We start from the raw sequence: 21,126 nt of genomic DNA on the forward strand, positions 1-21,126 counted from the left end.
TACACAAAACGGCGCCCACCAGTAGGAGCCACTTAACAAGTGAATGTGAAAGGGTGAATCAGACAAACCTCAATTTTAGAAAAGCCACTCAAAGCACATACCCTAGGATGTAGTAGTATTGCCTTTACCTACAAAGAAGAGCCTATTATTAGTATGGCATTTAATTAAGAAAATACATCTGGGGACACCTGGATGGCTCAGTGGGTTAATGAAGCATCTGCCTTCATCTCAGGTCATGATCTCCGGGTCCTGGGATCGAGCCCTGAGTCGGGCTCCCTGCTCAGCGGGAGTCTGTCCCTCTCCTCCCACTCCTGCTCTCTCTCCCCCTCTCAAATAAATAAACAAATAAATCCTTTAAAAAAAGCAACAAATATGTTTATACTTCTGAGTATTCGCCTAAATCTCTAGACTCCTAAGAAATCGAAGTTTCTTGAGAAGTTCAGTACCTACCTTTGATTTTTTAAAAATCTTTTTAAAATTAAAAAAAATTTTTTTTCCTTCCTTGATTTTTTATTGTGGTCATGCTACCTACAGAATTAAATGTCCAAACTGGAAGTCAATCCAAGATTTTCTCCCAAGTAATTTATTTTTTTCCCCAATGTCCTATTGTTCTGTTCCTTTTTCCATCAGGGACCACTGGAAGTAGCCCAAGTGTTCTTGGCCGAAATTCCAGCTGACCCAAGACTGTACCGACATCACAACAAGCTGAGATTATGCTTTAAGGAATTCATAATGCGGTAAGATGGACTATGGCTGCGAAGGCAGCCCAGCGGCAGTTCTCAGAGTGGGGTCCCCAGAGCAGGAGCTAGGGCACCCCTGAAACTTGCGAGACCTATGGAATCAGAACCCCCAGAGGTGGGGAGTGGTGGCCTGGGTTTTAACCAGGCCTCTGGGGATTCTGATGCAGACTCACGCCTGGAAATCATTGCAGTAGATCAGCCTCATGTATACTAAGTAACCAACATTGAAACTCTGCAGTGTTTTTGCATTTACAGTCTTGCGTGCACCTCCCACATCAAACCGGTATTACCACTAGCCTCATTTTGCCAAAAGGGGAAACAGAGATTTGGAGATGGGAAGTGGTTTTGCCTGAGGTCACACAGCTAGTTAGCAGGAGAGCTGAGTTCAAATCCAGATCTTCTGAGCCACATAGCCCACACCTCCATCCGTGTGCTGACCGTCCATGAGGCTTTCAAGTCCAAGAGGGACTTGTATCATGTAATAACTTGTTTTTGGAATCTTAAGAATAGAACCTGCTTCCAGTTTGGTGAAAGCAATTCTAACACTGGACTTCTTCAAAAGTATCATCTCTCAGGTGGTTCCCATTGTCAGACAAGCCTCTGTGGGCTGGCATCAGGAACAGCCGGTTCAGGCTGCATAAGAGTGGGTCTTCGAGCAAGGTCTTGCAAACTATCACAGTATAGACAGGTGCAGCTGGGTCTCCTGTGGCCCTGAAATGAATGATTATGAAGGTTGGGATGACCTTTCACCCACAAGAGGGAACAACATCAGGAAAACGTGTACCAGTATTTCTTTTCAACCTTAGAGCAGCATATCAAGTGTAGATATAAACTTACTTGGTAGATGGGGACCAAAGGAGGCTAAAAGTGATTAAGTTTGCTAAATTCACTGAAAACTCATCGGCATGCCATTGTTGGGTAAGATGAGAAATCCCTCTTCCACAGGCATCAGTGAGAGGTTTGTAAACGTGCTGTGTATGGAGACACACTCATTCTGTGGGCACACCCCCCCACACCCCCACACACATATGGCCTATACCCAGAGATTATATTTATTAATATTTTGGGATTTGAATTGCTTCCTGTATCTGAGAGCCATTCTGATATTACGCAAAAGCTGCACTTTCTTTAGTAAATAGTGCCTTTTTACAGAACAAAAAACTAGAAAAATACTGCAGGAATTTTTAAAGATCTCTTTCCTTTCCACTTATCTTCATCTAAAATTCGTTATGCGGGGACACCTGGATGGCTCAGTTGGTTAGGCGCCTGGCTCTTGATTTTTGCTCGGGTCGTGATCTCGGGGTCCTGGGACGGAGACCCATGTGGGGCCCCATGCTCAGTGGGGAGTTTGCTCAGTGGGAGATTTTCTCCCTCTTCCTCTGCTCCTTCCCGTGGCTTGCACTCTCTCTCTCTCTGAAATAAATTTTTAAAATCTTTTAAAAATAGATAAAATGAAATAGAATAAGTTATGGTTGAAGGCCCCTGAAGTTGGCAGCGGCCCAGGCCTGTCTGGTCCTCTGGAAGGACTTAGGCAATGTTTAATGAGACACAGTAGGGCCCGGGTTCGATACCAGTTGTGGGGAGACAGGAGCTGAGTGTCTGTCTAGTCCCGACAGGACCCCATGTCCATGACCGAACGCCAGCGCAGGGCAGCTCACTAGCCCCTGCTGGGAGCGCAGGAAATACCGGCCTTTGGAGCTCAGAAAGGGATGGTCTGTGACAGGCTGGAGGCTGGGGAAGCCTTCACTTAACCTTCGTCTGGAATATTTAGGTAGAACAAAGGAGATGGTCGGACGTGGGAGCCATGCCTGGTAAAGCGACCGACCACAGAACCTCGGGGGCCCTTGGAGTCAGCCAGAGTAGTGTGTTCTGGAAGCCTGCGAGGTCAAGAGGAGAGACCAAAGACAGCCGTATTGGCAGATGGGGCTCGGACAGAGGGAAGTGTAAAAGCAGCCTCGTGAAGAGCTGACGGATTCGGCGCCCTAGCCTGTGGCTCGTACCCTCAAGGCAGCGCAAGGCGAGGAGGCCTTCCTTTCCCCTCACCCCAGTTGCTTAATTGCTTCTCAAGTCCCCTCAGCAACTTCCAGGCTCTTAAGAACCAGAGTCAATAATCTGTCACATTATTTGCACCCGGGTATTTCCCCCCAGCTCTCTGCTTCCGACGGCCAGACGAGGTGACGCAAGACTGGAAGATTCTGGGGCTGGAACAGCTCTCGGGCTTTCCCGTGGAGGACCTCCCACTCCTCGGCAGACTCGAGCGGTGGGTTGATAGCCCAGATTTCCGGGGTGAACGCTGTGAACCCTCCGACGCCTCTTTGCTGAGTGCGGAAACGCAGGTCTGCCGGGTGCCAGGCAGTGAGCAGTGAGGGCCCGGCCCTGGGCGTGGCCTTGGACTTGGCTGTGGCAGCAGCACCGGACTGGCCACAGAGGACGTGGCAGGTGATGCTGCCCATGGAGCCGGTCCCAGAGCTCCTCAGCCTGTTGCCAGGTCGGGACCTTGATCCCCTCCTGCCTTTTCCTGCAGTAAGAAAAAAAAAAAAAGAAAGAAAGAAAAAATCCCAACACCTTAGGGTTACAGAAACCAAGATGGTGACATACACCATCTGTTTCCTTTCTCTGCTGCCCGAGAGTGCTCAAGCTGTTTCAGACAGTGCGACCAGAGCCAATCTGGGTGTTTAAAATGTCTTCTTACATTTCTGCCTTAGCTCAGGCTGGTGTCATCAAATACCATGGACCGAGTGTCCAGAACAACAGACTTTTATTGCTCACAGAGTTGAAGGCTGGGGAGGCTGAGACAGAAGGTGCTGGCAGGTCAGGCTCCGGGACGGGCCCTCGTGCTGGCCCGGCCCCCTCACGGGGTGGAGAGAAGAAAAGGAAGAAAGCTCGCTGACAAGGGCACTAACCTGACCCCGTGGGTCCCATCCCCCACTGTGAATCCACAGTGATTCACACCAGAACTCTTCTGAAAGTCCTTCCCTCCAAATACCATCACGTCGGGGGTTAGCACTCCAACATCGGAATTTGGGGCGGCCGAGGACACAAACCTTCAGTCCATGTTATCTGAACGCTCTCAGCCTTACAAGGACTACGTGACCCTTCCATTTATTTTTATGTTGCAATAAAAGACCACGCTCTCCAGGGCACCCTCACAAGTGGTCTTTAGGGATAGTAGTTCCTGCCACACCCAGGCGGGCTCCTCCCGCACCGGTGGTCCCGGAGTCAGGACCCGGCCCACAGAGCGGTGGTCACACAGCAAGTAAGTGGCAGAATCGGGACTGAAATTTTACCGAGGACAGGCTGCCCTTGGGGTCTGGAGTCTGGTTGAGGCTGCCCAAAGAGGGAGGAAGGGAAAGGGCTGAGTTGGAGAAGGCCACTGGGGAGGGGTGCCTGCTGGAGCCATGGCCCTCTCACACCCCCTGGCAGGCGACCGCCTCAGCCCCAGGCGCCCTGCCCCCACATGATCCTTCCTTGCCTGGAAGGGCCTGGAACCCAGTCCCGGAGGGCGGGAGGGAATGCAGTCCTAGCCTCTCCAGTATTGCTGCCAGACCCCCAGCATTCCAGCAGTTCCATTTCTTTCCTGGGCCTGGAGTGGAGGTTTGCTAAAGAGGGATGGGGAAGAAGCTGAGAAAGGCAGAGGATGAAACTGGGGCTCCAGACAGAATACTTCCAACTTGAGACAGAAGCCATATGCCTGGATTCTAGCTGGAAGGGCCAGCGACTTCCCAGGTGGAGTACACGGTGTCCCAGTTAGCAGTGTGAGCTCCTGATCCAGGCTGCCGGGCTTCACAGACCCACCGGGTCTTAACTAGCCCTGTGACCTTGGGCACATTACCTGGCCTCACTTTCTCCAACTTTAAAATGGGAGTTGTATGTATTCATAACTATCTCTTAGACCTAGTGCCAAGATCTGCTTAGTCAACACACAGAGCTTAGGACAGGGTTGGGCACATCCTGCGTGACCGACCAGTGGAACATCATTTGGTGGGGCAGAGAGCAGATCCGTCAGAGAAGGAAGCAGAAACTTACCCGTCTGATTTAAATATAGATGTCCACCCATGACTCGGGGGCCTCAGATTTGTACAGCAGACACAGTGGGGCCGAGGACCCATGAGTGGGGGAATGCCAGGTCTCTGGATTTGCACCTGACTCTGCCGTTCCTGCAGGTGTGGGACTCGGGAAAGGGTGTTCCATCTCTGCATCCTTCCTTAACTGTGAAAAACAAGGGACAGGAGTGGAAACGCTTGAGTACTTCATCAACCTCCTACGGGACACATCGTTTCTGTGCTCGGACTGCGTCCGTCAGGAATCATAACCATAACCATAAGTGTTTTTACTCAAACATTCTAAGCATTTTGTATGTTTTCACTCATTTAACCCTTACAAGCATGACCAGGTTGGCTATTATTATCGCCTCTGTAGCGCAGGTAAAGAAACTGAGGCATAAGTGCCCGGCTTCATGTCACAAAGCTGATACGCCACAAAGCAGGATTCAGAGTCTATACCCCTAACGACTGTGCTGTGCTGTTCTCTTGAGGAACTGTGTTCAGTCGCTCATAACAGAGACTTGAAGGAAGATGGCTTAAAGAACATAGAAACTTATTTTTTTCTCATATAAACTAAGATCAGAGATTGTCGCCCCAGAACTGCGTCATCCTGGCGCTCTCCATGCTTTTGCTCTGCCATCCTGATTGTAGTGCCTCCATCCTCATGGTCACAAGAGAGCTGCCACGGCTCTAGCCATCATGACCACATGAACTATCAGGAGCAGAAATGAGGAAAGAGCAAAAGGGCTGTGCCCTTTAAAGAGCTTTCCTGGTGACTTCATTTTGTATCTCATCAGCCATCCCTATCTGTTAAGGGAGGCTAGGACCTGTAACTTCCTAGGGAGACTCCCCAGACGGAGTTCTGTTATTAGAAAAAAAGAGAGAATGGATTGAGGAAGGAACTAGCAATTGTTGGAACATCACAGAGGAGGGAAGCTGACGGATACAGAGATGGAGGGCTACCTGATGACCCTCTCTGTAGGAAAGACACCTGCCTCCTTCTGGAGAGGCCCCCGGAAGTGACTGTCTACAAAAGCCAGGAACCATGTTCTGGACTTAAAAATTTTTTTCCTCTCAGTCTGGTTTCTGTAGGATTCTGGGTTCTGGAAAACCCCGGGCACCTCTGCTATAAAAAAAATGCTTGTGTTCAGTGACCTGATCAACAGAGGGGGCAACCAAAGTCCTGGGATGGTGGTGTCACTGAGTGAGAGCGGCATAGTCCGTGTCTGCGGACCTAAGGACAATGTGACAGATAAGGTCACTTGAGCAATCATCCCCATCCTAGATCTATGATATTGTGTAGATTTCCAAAGAGAAATAGCTCTTCTGGAGGAGGTAGATTTCGTGCATGGCTCTCTCGTTAGTTTATGAATTTAAATCAACACGATGGTGGAGTGTCTGCTGGCTCAGTCGGTTAAGTATCTGACTCTTGATTTTGGCTCAGGTTTATGATCTCAGGGTGGTGAGATCGAGTCCGGTGTCAGGCTCAGTGCTGAATGTGGAGCCTGCTGAAGATTCTCTCTCCCTGTCTCTGTCCTCTGCCCACCCCGTCGGTTAAGCATCCAACTCTTGATTTCAGCTCAGGTCATGATCTCAGGGTTGTGGGATCGGGCCCCCTCATTGAACTCTGTGTCCACCTCGGAGTCTGGCTATCTTCTCCCTCTGTTCCTCCCCACCGCTCCCTCCCTCTCTCTCTCTCTCTCTTTTTCTCAAATCAATAAAAATAAAATCTTAAAAAAAAAAATCTAGAGTATAGAATTCAAATGGAGGAAAGGAAGAAATACAGAAAATGTGTATGAAACAATTCATAAACTATAAAATTTGCTAAAATATAACTTGATGTTACTATGACAACATCTGAAAAATTTTTACTCCACCTATGAATATATTCGTCTTTGTAAAGCACTGTGTTCATCTGTCGCTCTATAACGAGTTACCTCCAGACTTAGTGGCTAAAAGCAACATTTAATTATTGTGCGTGGGGTTCTAGGGGCTGGTGGGCTCAGCTAGGTGGTTTTTGCCCAGTCTCTCGGTGGCCCCCAGGCAGCGGCTGTGGCCTGCATTGCCTGAAGTCTTCTCGCTCACATGTCTGGTGTCTGGGCTGAAAAATGCTCAAAGAGCAGGTGGTTCGGGACTCCAGAGGCATGTGTCCCAAGAGACAGAGCCAGGTAGAAGACACACTGTCTTCTTCACCCTGTCACAGAGCCCATAAAGCATCCAGCCAGGTCCAGGACACATGGCACACCGTCAGAATGTGCCAGCTGCCTCTTACTACTTTGGAGCAGAAAGACTAGAGGGCATTTAGTTCATTCCCCCCAAGTTTTCAGAGACACTCCCAAGGATGCGGTCAGCCCCCCCCCCACGCCCCTACAGTCTGACGATGTTACAAACCCGGACCTTGAAGTCATCCTGAAACTGATTGGATTTTGCACACTGATTTTGCAGTAGCTTTTACAGATTGGATTTTACACACATCCTGAAACTGATCAGATTTTATTGCTTTTTAGTTCAGAAGCAATAAAAACATAGGGGCTGGTGGTGATTTCTCAGGATTCGGAGGTTTTGTACCGCCCCTTCCCAGCCCTACCTGGAAGCCTCGATATGCAACCCTAGACATCCTACAATTTGCTGCAGTTAACATCAAACTTGAAAGACTGGTGAAGGTCCAGTTAGGGGAGTTTTGGCTTCAGGCTGAGTTAAATCGGGGCTAATAGTGTGGGAAAGCTGTGGTCACGGGTTTATTTTTGCCGAGGCCAGATAGCTTCCCCCTGTCCTGTGGCCATCATCCACCCTGTTTGCCTTCGGCTGTCACCCTGAGAATGTGTTCCATGGTAATACAGAGGATTGGGGTCACAAGGTCTGGGTATCCCTATGACTCATCCCAGGTTTAACCCTGCATTTAGGAAAACAGTTTAAACCACATTGATCACCAGGATCCCATTCATCTGCAGGGCAATAAAGAATTATTACTAATTTTTGCATGTCAGCTGGGTTTCAACCATTATGATGTCCCTTCTAGGTCTGTAGATTTGTAAGTTTCCCGAGGTAGCACAGCATAAAATAAAAGGCAAGACTCTATTGTGTTTAAATATTACGGTTTTCTTCTTTGGTATGTAGTATATTCTGTGGGAGACTGTGGAAACACTAGGCTTAGCTGTTTACAAGTTAGGTCAACACAGTGAGCTTTCACGGTTTTCTCTCTGATGCTTTGCAGTTTCACCATGTGGAGCTCCGTAAGGATCTGTTTCTGTCAATGAGAGGATTTATGTCTGTTTGCAATTCTGGAAAATTATCAGCTGTTATCTCTTTTAAATGTTGCCTCTTAATTTTCATTCCCATAGAGAGTCATTTAGATGTGGGCTGGGCATCTCCATTCTATCTCCAGGTTCTTTTTTTTTTTTTTCTTCAAGATTTTATTTATTTATCTGAGAAAGAGAGAGAAGGCTTGGGTTGGGGGGAGGGGCAGAGGGAAAAAGAAAAGCAGGTTCCCCACTGAGCAGGGAGCCCAACAGGGGGCTCAGTCCCAGGACCTGATATCATGACCTGAGCCAAAGACAGACACACTTAACCCACTGAGCCATCCAGGTGTCCCTCTAGCTCCAGGCTCTTAGCCATTTTTAAACATTTTTGACTAAAAAAATTTCTTTGGTGATTTCCTTAGATCTGTGCGATAGTCTGTGTGGTCTCCCATTTGTGTCTGGTTTATTCTCTACCCCGTCCATTGGGATCTTTCTCTTTATCTTAGTGCCTATATTTTTATTTATAGAAGTTCCATTGGTTTTTTTCTGACGTTTCCCTGATCTCTTTTTTCATAGTCTCCGATTATTTTCATCATGAATTTTGTACCTTTTTTTTTTTTTTAATTACATCTCTGTATTAACCTCTGGTCTTTTATAGTGTTCTGTCATCTCAAATTCTTTTTGGGATGTTTCTCCTGCTTGTTGTTTCTGTGGGTCTTCTCCTGTGATGATTGTTATCGTGAGCTCATCTTTGGCAGGGGTCACTGTTTCTGTGGGTGGCCCAGGAGCCCTGATGCAGAAAGCATTTCTCCAGAGCAACTACACACTCATTTCCGTCTGAGCCCTGGGGGTTCCAGTTACCTTGGTTGCTTTTTAAGCTAATTTCTCACCTTGGAGCACACACCATACAGGAGTATAAATTTATAACCCACACCCACATGTGGTGCAAACCGAGAATTTCAGTTCTTAGACTTGCTTTCCCAGTGATGGCCCCAGACTGTTAGCAAGCTTTCATTCCACCTCTCTGGACCCCTGGGGTAGCAGCTTTTCAAGCCCCCTGACTAGATGCAAGTGGCATATTCAGAGCCCCGCTTTGCCCTTGGCCGAGGCTGCCTCTCCTGTCTTATGTGGGCTCCCAGCACGCCGCACCACGCACCCTCCCCGAGCCTCTAGGACCCCTGTGCAGTCTTGAAACTCTAATGGGCACGTCTTGGGAGAGCTGCTGTGACATCAGCTCCTGCTATCTCTCTGATTTGGATTTTTCTCCTCCTCTCTGGCACCTGGGGCTCCCCTTCGTCCTACGACAAATGTTTGCTGTACGTTTCAGCACTTCTGTGTGTAAGCAGCGGGGGGCAAGGAGTGGGGGAGGCGGTGGGCTTAGTGCATTGGCTCCGTCTACTCCATCGCCATACGTCACCGTGAGTTCCTTGTGAGCACAGCAATGACCCTGAGTTTGAATCCCAGACTCACCGCTTCCTCACAGCGTTACCTCGGGCAAGTGACCAAACACTTCTGAGCTTCAGGACAAAAATGAAGACAAATACGGCCTTCCTGGGTTTGTTGGGAGAATTAACCAGATAATGTATGGAAAACTCCTCGTATTGTGCCTGGCTTGGGGCAACTCAGAGGATCATGATCTCTGGGTCACTTTTCAAAGACATTGATTCCTGGGTGTTCCTCCTTTGGTGTTCTGATTCCTGAACTCTGAGGTTAAGGTCCAGAAGTCCGAACTTTTCAAAGGCTCCACGGGGGATCCTCACAGGCCATCGAGTTTGTAGGTACTCTTGGAGGGGGTCAAGAAGTATTAGATAACCTCCAAGCACTTCAGACTCCTACAAAATACCACCTCATTCCACCCCCCCAACCCCTGTGTTCCCATCTCAGGTGCGGTGAGGCCGTGGAGAAAAACAAGCGTCTCATCACGGCGGACCAAAGGGAGTATCAGCAGGAACTCAAAAAGAACTACCACAAGCTGAAAGAGAACCTAAGGCCAATGATCGAGCGGAAAATTCCAGAACTCTACAAGCCGATATTCAGAGTTGAGAGTCACAAGAGGTGAGTTCAGGGCAGAGGAGGCCTCCTGCTGGGGGATGAAGGGCAGGGCTTGGGGCCCAATGGGTCAGGGCACACTCTGCTGTACTCGGGAGCCGCACAAGCTTCGGGGATTGGGAGTGCACCTGCAGTCAGAGAATCCACCAGAACCTGATCCATCCGGCCTCTATCCTGAGTGCCTTCCACTCCCTCTACCTTCTCCTTGACCTCCCTGGGACCTCTTCCTGCTGGCCTGCTACTCCGTGGTCTTCCCCAGGACCCATTTCCTCCTGTGTTTTCTCTGGTGCTGGCATGAAGGGATCTCAGGACCTTTGCACATTCACTAACTTAGTGAGTTGCTCATAATCCCTGTCTTTTCTGGTGGGTGGTTTCCCCCTCCTCCTTAAAAGATTAATTGATCTTTCTTACCTCTGTTTTTGTTTTGTTTTGTTTTGTTTTGTTTTCCCTCCCTCTCTCTCTCTCTCTCTCTCCTTTGTAATTTCAGAGACTCCTTCCACAGATCTAGTTTCAGGAAATGTGAAACCCAGTCATCACAGGGCAGCTAGGAAAAGCTGCCCTCACGCATGGAGACTGAGGCTCTGTGACCCTGGAGAAGTACTCGCTGGTACTTAAAGCACAGGATATTTGCTGCACAGGACGGACTGCATTCTCCTTGACAGGACAGCGCCCTGGAAGCCTTAGGATCCCAGGGACCATGGGAATTGCACCTAAATGGGGTCTGACCAGATTTTGGCCATCCGTACTGCAGGATGGGGAGAGTGGAGGGTAGTCAACCAGGGGAGCCTATGGTTTTCCACAGTATCGTACAAAACAAGGCACAAACAGCACCTCCTGAGGAGTGGTTGGTCACTGTTTACCAGAGAGATGACTTCCTCTGGCCATATGGGATTTACAGGATAAACCCGCATTGCCCATGGGAAAATGGAAACACTGTCCGCTGTCCCATTCAGGGTGAACCTCCTGCATTCCCTGTTTATGGGAGAGGAGGGTGAGCTGGCAGGAATGCAAAAACGTGTTCAATAAATCCGTGAGGGCAGGTGTCACTGGAAATCCAAAAATCATGATGATGGTTGGAAACCTGGATCTAGGTGAATTATTTGTGAATTTGGCACCTTTTTGGTAACGGTGGACTAGTTGTTGTGTAGTTATTTTTGCCTAATTGTTACTGTGTGTTAATTTAACAAGAGTTTATAGAAGAGGAGCCTGGACCTCCTGAGTGAAGAGACCCCCGGTACTTGGCCGTTTTCACTTCCATACACACGCTTCTCCCGCAACACCTTGCATTTTTTTTTCCTGCTCCTTCTTGCGCCCTCTTTTTTTCCTCCGGCCTGGACCAAGTTTATTTTTGTAAAAGGATAATAGTTCTGCTTTCATTTCAGAATGCCGAGCCGTCTGTCAGCATGTATGTATATCGGCTACAGAGACGGCTGAGCTCGGACGACTTCAGACAATGTACTGTAGGACACAGATGAACGCCATTATGGCTTGAGGATTAAATCATATATTTTTCATATGCCTGATGCCCTTGACTGGTACTAAAAATGTAATAAGAATGGCAAGTGAAACGTTTCCCTTTGCAGCTCGTGTTTTTTATTTCGACAACTTGCAGCTCTCACAAAGCACTTTGGAGGAAAGGAAGGTTGCAGCAGGTGTGGTCCTCCCGACGGGGCTGTCCTGGGGTGCGCCTCTCCGGCAGCATTTAATCTGGAGTTTATAAGAGAGAGAAGTGCATTTGGGTAATCCAGAACTGCTGAGACATGAATTTATATTCTGAAAGTGATTTTTTTTTTTTTTAATCATAAAAGCTTACTAGTTCACACGGCAAACTCCTTGGTGTTTAGGCATTTCGGGAAGAACTCTTTCTAAAGCATATTATACCTTTAATTGCTTTCCTAAATGAGTCCATAGGAGACACTTGAATGCCATATGCTGTTTGGCGTCTTCTGTGTGGGAGGTTCTGGGTGAGACTCAGGTCACATAACATCGTCCCTGTCCTCCAAAGCCTGCCACCTTAGCGAGGAGGGAGCACCTCTGTGCACATAGCCACAACAGAGTGTCTAGAACAGGCAACAGGCCCTACAGAACCGAACCTTTCATGAGTGACTCAAGGCTGGCCATCAGTCCTACCAATATATATTCTATTTTGCCCTCCAATAGTTAAGTGGTAGTTGCTAAGCTACCTACGGCTGTCTTTTAACTCCAAGAGTCCTAATAGTCCCAATGAGCTAAGATACTCTTGATTAAAAGTCCCCTGTGTTTAGCTACCTGTTGTCACTCGTTGTTGTTTTTTTTGTTTTTGTTTTTAGTCTTTCTTGTACCACAGTGGGTGCAACTTGCTTCCCAAGTTCAGGGACTGTGTTAACATCTGCCTTCTACCCTCTACCCCAGTGCTGAATTTACGGAAGACACTCAGTAAGTGTTCACTGGACGGCTAAGTCCACAAGCGTGTGTGAGTAGACTTCTGGAATAGCCCTGTCCACTAGAAATGCGATACAGCCTACAGGTCTAATTTTAAATTTTCTAGTAGCCACTTGAAAAATAACCACAAAAAGAAACAGGTGGCATTAATTTTAGCAATGTATTTTAGTTAAACTGATATATAAAAAACATTATTGTTTCAACATATTATCAATACAAAAACTATTAATGAGGTATTCTACGTTCTTTCTGATGCTGGCTGCAATGTCTGTCTGTCTGTATTTGACACATTCAGATTTTACACTTGCATTTTTAATCTCAGTTAAAACCAGCCGCATTTCTGGTGCTCAGTAAGCCACATGTGGCTGGCGGTCACTCTCCTGGACAATGCAATTCTAGAAGCTTCCAGCTTTTATAACTTGATGCCCCGGATGTATAGGCTCTCAATAGGGGATTTGGGTCTGGAGAGAGAATGACAGAATTCTGGTTGAGAGCCCGTGGGCTTCCCTAGAGGTGAAGCTGGTAGAGTTGGGGGTTTGGACTGGCCAACCTTGGTTTTGGTTCTCCTAGTCTTTATGCGTTAACCCTGGCTTTTTTCTCAGTTCCAGAGAATTTAGTCGTTCCTCAGGTAACAGTTATAAATACAGTGGAGGCATTACTGCACTTACATAAATTAATAGCAGAAACAAAGAACTTGGACACAGTCCTCTTAACCCTTAAACATGAGGTTAAGAAAAGCATTTTAAACATTCCTTAAAAAAACAAAAACAAGGGGCACCTGGGTGGGTCAGTGGGTTAAAGCCTCTGCCTTCAGCTCAGGTCATGATCCCAGGGTTCTGGAATCGAGCCCCACGTCGGGCTCTCTGCTCTGCAGGGAGCCTGCTTCCTCCCTTCTCTGTCTCTGCCTGCCTCTCTGCCTACTTGTGCTCTCTCTCTCTCTCTGTCAAATAAATAAAATCTTTAAAAACAACCAAAAAGCCTTCCCAAGAGTAAAGCAAATTAGGGGTGCCTGGGTGGCTCAGTCAGTTGCACATCTGCCTTCAGCTCAGGTCATGATCCTGGGGTCCTGGGATCTGCCAGGTATTGGTCTCCCTGCTCAGCAGGAAGCCTGCTTCTCCATCTCCCTCTGCCTCTCTTCCCAGCTTGTGCTTGCTCTCTCTCTCTCAAAATCTTAAAAATCAAAAATCTTAAAAAAAAAAATAGTTAAGCAAATCAGGCCTTTTGGTTTTCTAAAAATTAGACGAACCTGATATACCATGATAGCATTTTGATTTTACTTTGGAAAACCCTTCTGTGCAAGTTTTTTGGAGGCCTCCATTGATCAGCTTCATGCTGCCTCTCCTTTGGCAAGGTCAAGGGTGCAATTGTCCCCATCTCCTAGGGATCTCCAGGAAGGGGCACCTGGCTGGGTCAGTTGACGGAGCATGGGACTCTTGATCTCAGGGTTGTGGGTGCGAGCCCCCCTCCCACGTTGGGTGTAGAGATTACTTAATACTAACCTCTTTTTAAGAAAAATAGGATCTGCAGGGAAATGGGACATATGCTATACAGGTCTGATTGCATTGTCACGCCTTGTACTGTCTTGGACTCTAATTCTACTCCCTAAGGAGCTCTTTCCATGACAATAGGTTTGTTTCAAGAAAAACTTTAAAGCTGTCATTGCTAATTGTGGTTGCAAGTATGTTTCCAGAGACAGGGAGCCTTTGTTTTGCCTTGAAAGTATTTTTAAATGCTTGTGATCTCAAATGTTGTAAAGCTGCTATTAAGTATCATTTTGCAAACCAAACAAAACGCCCCAAAGGTTCTAATACATCCCAGAGTGCTGGGTGTGTCCACCATCCAGTGCATATTTGTTTTGTTTTGTTTTGTTTTTGTGGGGTTTTTTTGTTTTGTTTTGTTTTTATGGGTTTTTTGTTTTGTTTTGTTTTGTTTCTGTTTTTGTTTTTTTGACTGAAATCAGTACTTCCTAATCTTTTTCACACCATGGACTTAAATGTGATCCATTGAGGCATAACAAAAAGCCCACAAACTCTTTAGCTTGAAAACAGCAATCAACAATATCTCACCCAGTCACTGCGCGTTTGAAATTCCGGAGTAGCTTACCCGGACTGTCCGATTTGAGGTATCCCATGAGGTTGCGGTCAAGCTCTTGGCCAGAGCTGCCATCATCTGAAGAACTGACTGAAGCTGGTGGATTCGGTTCTAAGGTGCTCATTCCTAATGTTGGAAATCGGTGCTGGTCTTTGATGGGAGGCCTTAGTTCTTCTCTCTGCGGACTTCTCTCCAGATGCATGGCTGCTAATGACTCCCCCTAGGGGGCACGATATGAGAGAAGTAAGGCCAATGTGGCCATGTCCTTCCTGAGCTAGCCTGTGAAGTCAGACTCCCTCACGTCTGCCATCTTCTGTATTTTAGAAGTAGGCCACCAGGGTTGGGCCCCATTCTGGGGGAGAATTATTAGGCTCCATGTTTTGAGTGGAGAAGTGTCAAAGAATTTTTCGAACATATTTTAAAATCACCATAATGGATACGTGAAGATACTGTATTTGCTGTCTCACCGGGACCTATGGCCGAAGCTACTTGCTGCTAGAGATTTCCAGCCCTGGAGTCCCTCCCAGCAGGCTGGGCCAGTCAACCTCAAGTAATATCTATAACCCAGTTCCTGGGTGCACCATGGCACACCACTTGGGAAACTGTATCTAGCTGAAGAGTAGTTCTCAGCTGGCTATCTTTTGTAAGGGACAGAAAACCAAACTCAGTTTAGTGCTTTCAAAGGGGGTGGTGGAGTTTACAGACTCACATAACAGGACAACCTGTTGGTATTGTTGGGTTAGATGCAGCTTGATTCAGGACCCACAGAGCACGTCCTGGGTCCATTTTTTATCTGTGCTTCTTCCTGGCTGGCTCCGGTCTCGGACGTTCAGTAGTGGCCCCTGGAAATTCCAGCTCATCCCTCGGGATAACAGACTATCAGGCAGTCCTGAACCTTACAACCTCCTCTGTTCCAGAATTCTCAGGGAAATCTTTTGGGTTCATTCTAAGTGGAGTGGCTTGTGCTAACCAAGGTTCTCCCCTCACACTAGAAGTGGCGTCAAACCACATGGCTAGTGATAAAGGGACCAGTAGTTCCTCAGAGAACAGGGAAGAAAGGGAGAAAGGAAGCAAAGCAAATCACGAGAGGCTCATTACCAAACATTTTGCGTTACAGCATTCAGAAGCAGGAGATTGTATGGACATCAGGATGACAGCTTCTTTCCTACCATGTTCACAGCCACTGACTCAGCAGGACCCTCCCCAGGAGGGGAGCTGAAGGGGATATGTACTATAAGGAGCAGGACCAAGGGCTTATCATAGACGGAAGGAAAGTGGGGACCAGAGAGATGGGAGTGGGATATGTCACTGTGCCAGTCATTCGTCCTCTGGAGCGTCTTGCCAAAAATTGTGCACATGATCAGGAATCAGAACTATGGAGCTGAAGGTGGGGAGGGGCACTGGCAGGAGAGAGAGGGGCAGGGAAATGGAACAACGGTAGGTCTGACTGGGTTAAGTCAAACATCAGAGTTTGCCTTTCACTCCTCATTGCGTTCCCAGAGCCTGGCCCATAATGGACACTGAGTGGGTGTTTGTAAACAACCAAAATAGTGGATGAAGGTGGCCACCAGTGATGATTTCTTCCAGACTGTTCCTTTTCTGAAACTCTGGGCTAAAAGCAGTACCTAAAGGAGGACAGTCCATTTGGGTCCATTGGCCCCAGAGGAATGCCTTTCCATTCACTCTTGACTCTATCCTGTCAGTGCGTGGGAAAGACTTAGAAGATTTCCTCCGTTTTCTGGCGCCATCCCCGGACTCATCCTAAACTTTATCCTTAATAACTTTAAACCTAACCAAACAGAGTCTGATGAAGAACCCGAATCTCCAATGGTCACGAAGTTTGCAGTCATAGAATTCCTGAAGGAAATGCAACATGGCCTCAGTTGAAAGTGACTTGGAGACATGTCCCTGTTCCTGACCCCGTGGGGGTGTGGAGGTGGGGGGTGGGGCCCTGCTGTCTCTGGAATGATGCTACTGAATCCAGCCCAGCTCCTAGTCTGACTGTGATGTCTGTGGCATTCACCTGGCAGCTAAAATGGCTTTCACTTTTACTATTTCCCTCATGCCCTGGAAGATGGAGTCACCAGCAGCAAGGATAAGTGAGTGACTTTCCAGGTGGTATAGCTCCAAAGGACACAGTGGAAAAATCAGCTTTTGTCCCTTGTCAGTTCCTTTATGCAGTGAGAGAACAGGACATAGATGAATACGTTCTGTACGGATAACAAGTTCCGTTAGCCAACAGGATTGTCAGGATTATCAGTGAGATGATAGAATAACAACAAATTATTATTATTATTATTATTATTATATAGAAGATCACGTGACTGCCCAAAGCCTCTGGACCAGGGCTCAGAAGCCCTGGTTTCTCACTCCTTTGGTCTCTAGTGCGGCAACACTGGCCAAGTCACTATTCCGCTCAGCTTCAGGGTTTGTTTTTTTAACTGTAAAATATAGATAAACGTTGCTCTGTCTTCTTCCTACCTGCCGAGGAGATCCAGTGGATAATGAAGGCATGGGACTTGTTTTGGAAACAATATAAGGAAGCACTGTTTGCACCCCACAGCTTCAGAAAGTTTGGCCAGACCCCCCCCCCCCGGGGGGGGGGCGGCATTCATCAAAAGGAGGTCAAAGGTGGCCACAGGACAGAGGCCTGATTTCCCAGTAAATCAACGCCTGGCCTATTCAGCTTGAAGTGCCCATTGAGGCCGGCTGGCAGCGGCCAACAGCGAGGGCCCGCAGGGGAGCGGAGAGCAAGCGTCTCGGCGGAACGGAGAGGGTGCACAGTGGCGCCTGGAAACCCAATCCGACCTGGCTTCCCTTCCTTCTCAAGCGCAGCGTGTTTCCAGGGCATTCCTCTGGAAGGTAAATACACGGGCTCCAACAGCCCACCTGTGTCCACCCCCGGCAACCCCCGTCCGCAGGTGCTCCTCCAGGGTATCACAGTACACAGCCTCCTCCTGGAAACAAAGCTACCCCAGTTTGCCCGGAGCCCTAAGGAACAAAAAAAAAAAGACAAGGCCGGAGCAGGGACACGCAGTCACTGAGCTGACAGGCTCCTTCAGAGGCCCGGCCTTCACCCGCAGCCTCGCCTACCCTGCTCCATCCGCTCCAACTTGGCCGCCAAGCCTCTGAAGTTTCTAGATGCATAGGAAGCCAAAGGTTTCACGAAAGGATGGTGTAGGGCCCGGCAACAGAATAAGAAACTCAGTGGCCCAGATCCCCGGAGAACTGAGCCCACGACACCCCAGCCGTGGTTTCAGTAGGGCTGGCAAATCCGGGAAGCCCTGGGGTTTTAGGGCGCCTGCGCTTGGGGGGGCGGGGCTTGTGCGTGGTTTTGTGTGTGTGTGTGTGTGTGTGTGTGTGTGTTGTTGTTTTGTTTTGTTTTAGCTGTTGTTGTTGGTTGGTGTGGTTTGTTTTGCTTCAGGATCAGAAAACTGCTTCAGCCTGTCATTCATGGTGATTAGCTGGACTTGAGAAAGGAAGGATATGGGCAGGCTCCGGGCCTTTTTCCCTCAGGAGCTGTGAAGCTGCAGGAGAAGGAGTCCAAGTGGGAGCCGAGTAAGGTCGTATCATGAGACTTGGGCACAGTCCTAAAATCTTCCCCACCCCGCTCCAACTAGAGGAGCCCAGACGGGGGCAGCTCACCTTGCAGTGGGAATGAAAGGGTAAAAAAAAAAAAAGTGGGGGGAGCGGGCCGTTGTCCAGTAGAGTCCCCCGAGCAGAACCCCCATCCGTACCAAGCTTGGGGTTCACCTGTCTGAGTTCTGGTTCTTATGGTAAACCCACAACGTTGGGAGGCCAAGGGGGGCAGCATTTCCTGCAGATGAGGAAGCAAAACCCAGTCTCTGCCCTGAGAGAGCACCCCCCCATCCAGGGGGCACACACGTGTGTGCACACAGCTGGAGTGAAGGATTGGAAGTGTGCCCCCCATTACTCCTGAGCTCCAGCAGGAACTCACCCCCAACTGTGCACCTGCTTCTTGAAACTTTCTTCCCTTTCCCACCCACCCCTCACTGACTTCTCCCGCTCTAGTTTCATCTGAGTATAAGACTGTCCAAGTCCCTCCCCTAACACACACATGCGCCCTACCCCCGACTTATTTGGACGTTCTGTGCAGCAGGGAGCTCTCCCTCTTCTTGACCGCTAAGAGACTGAAGATCTAGAAACTCTTATCCAAGTGGACACAAGCCATCCTGGGTAGTGAAGACAGTCCTATTCACAGTCCCCATGGGGATTCTTGCCGTGTAAACCAGATACTGGAGAAATTAAATTCTCCTTCAACTAAACGATGCCAAGGTTATCATTTTGCAAAGAGCTGCTCAAAGTCATGTTAATAGAGGATGTAGCATTTCTTCAAATAACAGGAGATGCTTGTGGCTGGGCGATATCGAAGCCTACTCGGTTGAAGTTGCTTGTTTGTTATGTAATGAATGAAAAACAACTACCACTGGAAGGAACCTGCCCAGGGATCTGATCACCCACCAAGGTCTCCACCTCTCCAAGGGCTAACCATGTTCTCCTGCAAAGCTAGGCACAGAAAGCCCACAGCACCAGAAGAGGCCATACATGTTGGGGTTTGCCAGAAGGTACCAAAAAATATCAAGGAAGGACACTCAGACACCAGACTGAGGGTGGGAAGAAGCAACTATAAGGGGTAGGATAGAGAGAGGGGTGGAGGGGCACGCTGAAGACGGAAGTCACAAGATGGGCCTACCTTTGTGGGTATGCCTCCTTAAGAGAGCCTAAGTCTGCCATCTTCCCTGGAGTGGGACAGGATCAAGTAAGATAAAGTCACACTTTCTGGTCCTCCTTCACACGGCTGTTCTATGTGGTTAGTCATATGTTAGGAAAAGAATGCATTAGCTCTCCATTATAGCTGGGTGTTGTCACATGAGGACATGTGCCCCAGCCAGCAAGGGACATGACTCACTCCCTGTGTGCAAGAAACAGTTAGAAGAAATCTGCTCCCCACACTCTCCTCCCCTTCTGCTTCGATCAGAGGTAGCAAGAAATGCCCTTATGTGACTAAAAAGAAGGGGCCGTTCTCCTTTAGGGCCAACTTATATCCCCAGAGGCCCAGGCATGGTATTGTACCTCATAAATAGTTAATAAATAGACAAGCATTTCTGTCAGGTTATAGGGCCCACCTCATCCACAGCCCCTTGCTGAGAGCCTGCCCTGCCCACAGTCTCTGGAAGGGGCAGTTGTCTCTTCCGAAAGACAGGTGCCTGCTGCTCCTCGCACACCATGGCTGACTGACCAAGGAAACCAGCGTGATCCTGAGAGCCAAACATTGCCTCAGGCCCTGAGTTTCTCTCCTTTCCACTTTCTTGTGTTGTGGTCACCTTCATTTCTGGGAAGTTTCTGACTCTTGACCATAGATCCCTTTTTTTTTTATGAGCTGGCTTGAGTGGATTTCTGCTTCTGAGCACCAAACAAACTCTCTCAGGACCTGATTGCTTATGGGAATGCTAAGCGTACGGAAGATTTTGCTTCTTTCTCTTCTTGGATCGGGATAGCCTTTGGTCCCCAGAATACAGTGAGGTGATATGGTGTGAGTTCTGGCCTCGATCTTGAGAAGCTTGCAAGCTCCATTTTTCATCCTCTTGGAGTTGTGATCCATTGTAAAAAGAAGCTATGTAATGTGCAGAACCGAATCTAAAAGGACAATGCAAGGTCCCTTCTTTAAAAGATTACTAAAAATTCCAAGATGGTGGCAACAGAGTATTAATCTCAGCAGGGACCCCTTTGGATGTGGGAAGCTGTGGGTCTGTTGCATCCCTATGAAACCAGTCTTGCTGGCCGCCGTGGTGATGGGACCTCATGAAAAGACAGAGATTCCTGGCCTTGTCCCCACTGTTCCAGCCATCCCAGCCAAGGTGTCTGACGCAGGAGAGAAGCCATCTTGGATTTCCAGCCCCAGTTGTGTCTCCTGGTGGGGAGGTGTGAGTGCACAGGTAACTCGAGGTAAGACCAGCAGAAGAACCACCTAGCTGAGCCCAAGCCAGACTGCAGAACCATGAGAAGAGATGCGTTGTTCTTCATGGAAACTCACTAAAGCTCTCAGGGCAGGTGGCACAGACCCAAGGGCTGCTCACTTGGGTACTCTGTGCGTGCCAGCTCACCTGACCCCCACAATAACCTGCCCATCTCTCCTCTTTGCAGGAGAGGTAGTAGCATTTCCATGTGGGAGAGACTGCCCTCCCACTCCCGTTCCACCATCAGTAAATGGCAGCGGCCAAATCTGAACCTGAGTCTGACTGATCCCAAGACCTTATGATGTTCCTATAATAGAACAAAGAAGGATCCAGAGAAGGTATGTGGACCTCGGAGACGGTTGGGTCGGGATTTGGTTCATTGTTCCCATGTTTCCTCATGGATCCCAGAGTTGAAATATCAGCCGGGGAAGGGATTCCTGAAGGGGCATCTTCATTCACTGCTCAGTCTGCTTCTACCGTAATACCTGTGCTCTCAGTCGCAGGCTAGAGTGAAGCTTACACTGCGTTCCTGATGGGGGTGATACTAAGGACATTGTATGGGATT

At 48.4% G+C, this 21,126-nt stretch overlaps 1 protein-coding gene and 1 long non-coding RNA gene across 5 annotated transcripts in view; one reads left to right on the top strand and one right to left on the bottom strand.

The window, feature by feature from the left end:
- Window positions 1-11,643, top strand: part of DOCK8 (dedicator of cytokinesis 8) — a 204,516-nt gene extending 192,873 nt beyond the window's left edge. For all 4 annotated transcript variants that reach the window (XM_044265948.1, XM_044265949.1, XM_044265951.1 and 1 more), the window contains 3 exons: window positions 631-737; window positions 9,907-10,077; window positions 10,559-11,643. In XM_044265948.1, the coding sequence (XP_044121883.1) occupies window positions 631-737; window positions 9,907-10,077; window positions 10,559-10,619 (339 nt within the window). In that variant the 3' untranslated portion in view covers window positions 10,620-11,643. The remainder of the gene's footprint in view (window positions 1-630; window positions 738-9,906; window positions 10,078-10,558) is intronic.
- Window positions 11,644-11,647: 4 nt separating this feature from the next.
- On the bottom strand, window positions 11,648-19,456 carry LOC122917732. Its single transcript, XR_006386448.1, has 3 exons — window positions 19,298-19,456; window positions 14,596-14,803; window positions 11,648-11,778 (listed from the first exon to the last, which is right to left on the bottom strand). It is a non-coding gene; the product is annotated as an uncharacterized LOC122917732 (long non-coding RNA).
- Between the last annotated feature and the right edge of the window lie 1,670 nt (window positions 19,457-21,126).

The sequence above is a fragment of the Neovison vison genome, chromosome 9 (genome assembly GCF_020171115.1).
Source record: "Neovison vison isolate M4711 chromosome 9, ASM_NN_V1, whole genome shotgun sequence".
Lineage (NCBI taxonomy): Eukaryota > Metazoa > Chordata > Mammalia > Carnivora > Mustelidae > Neogale > Neogale vison.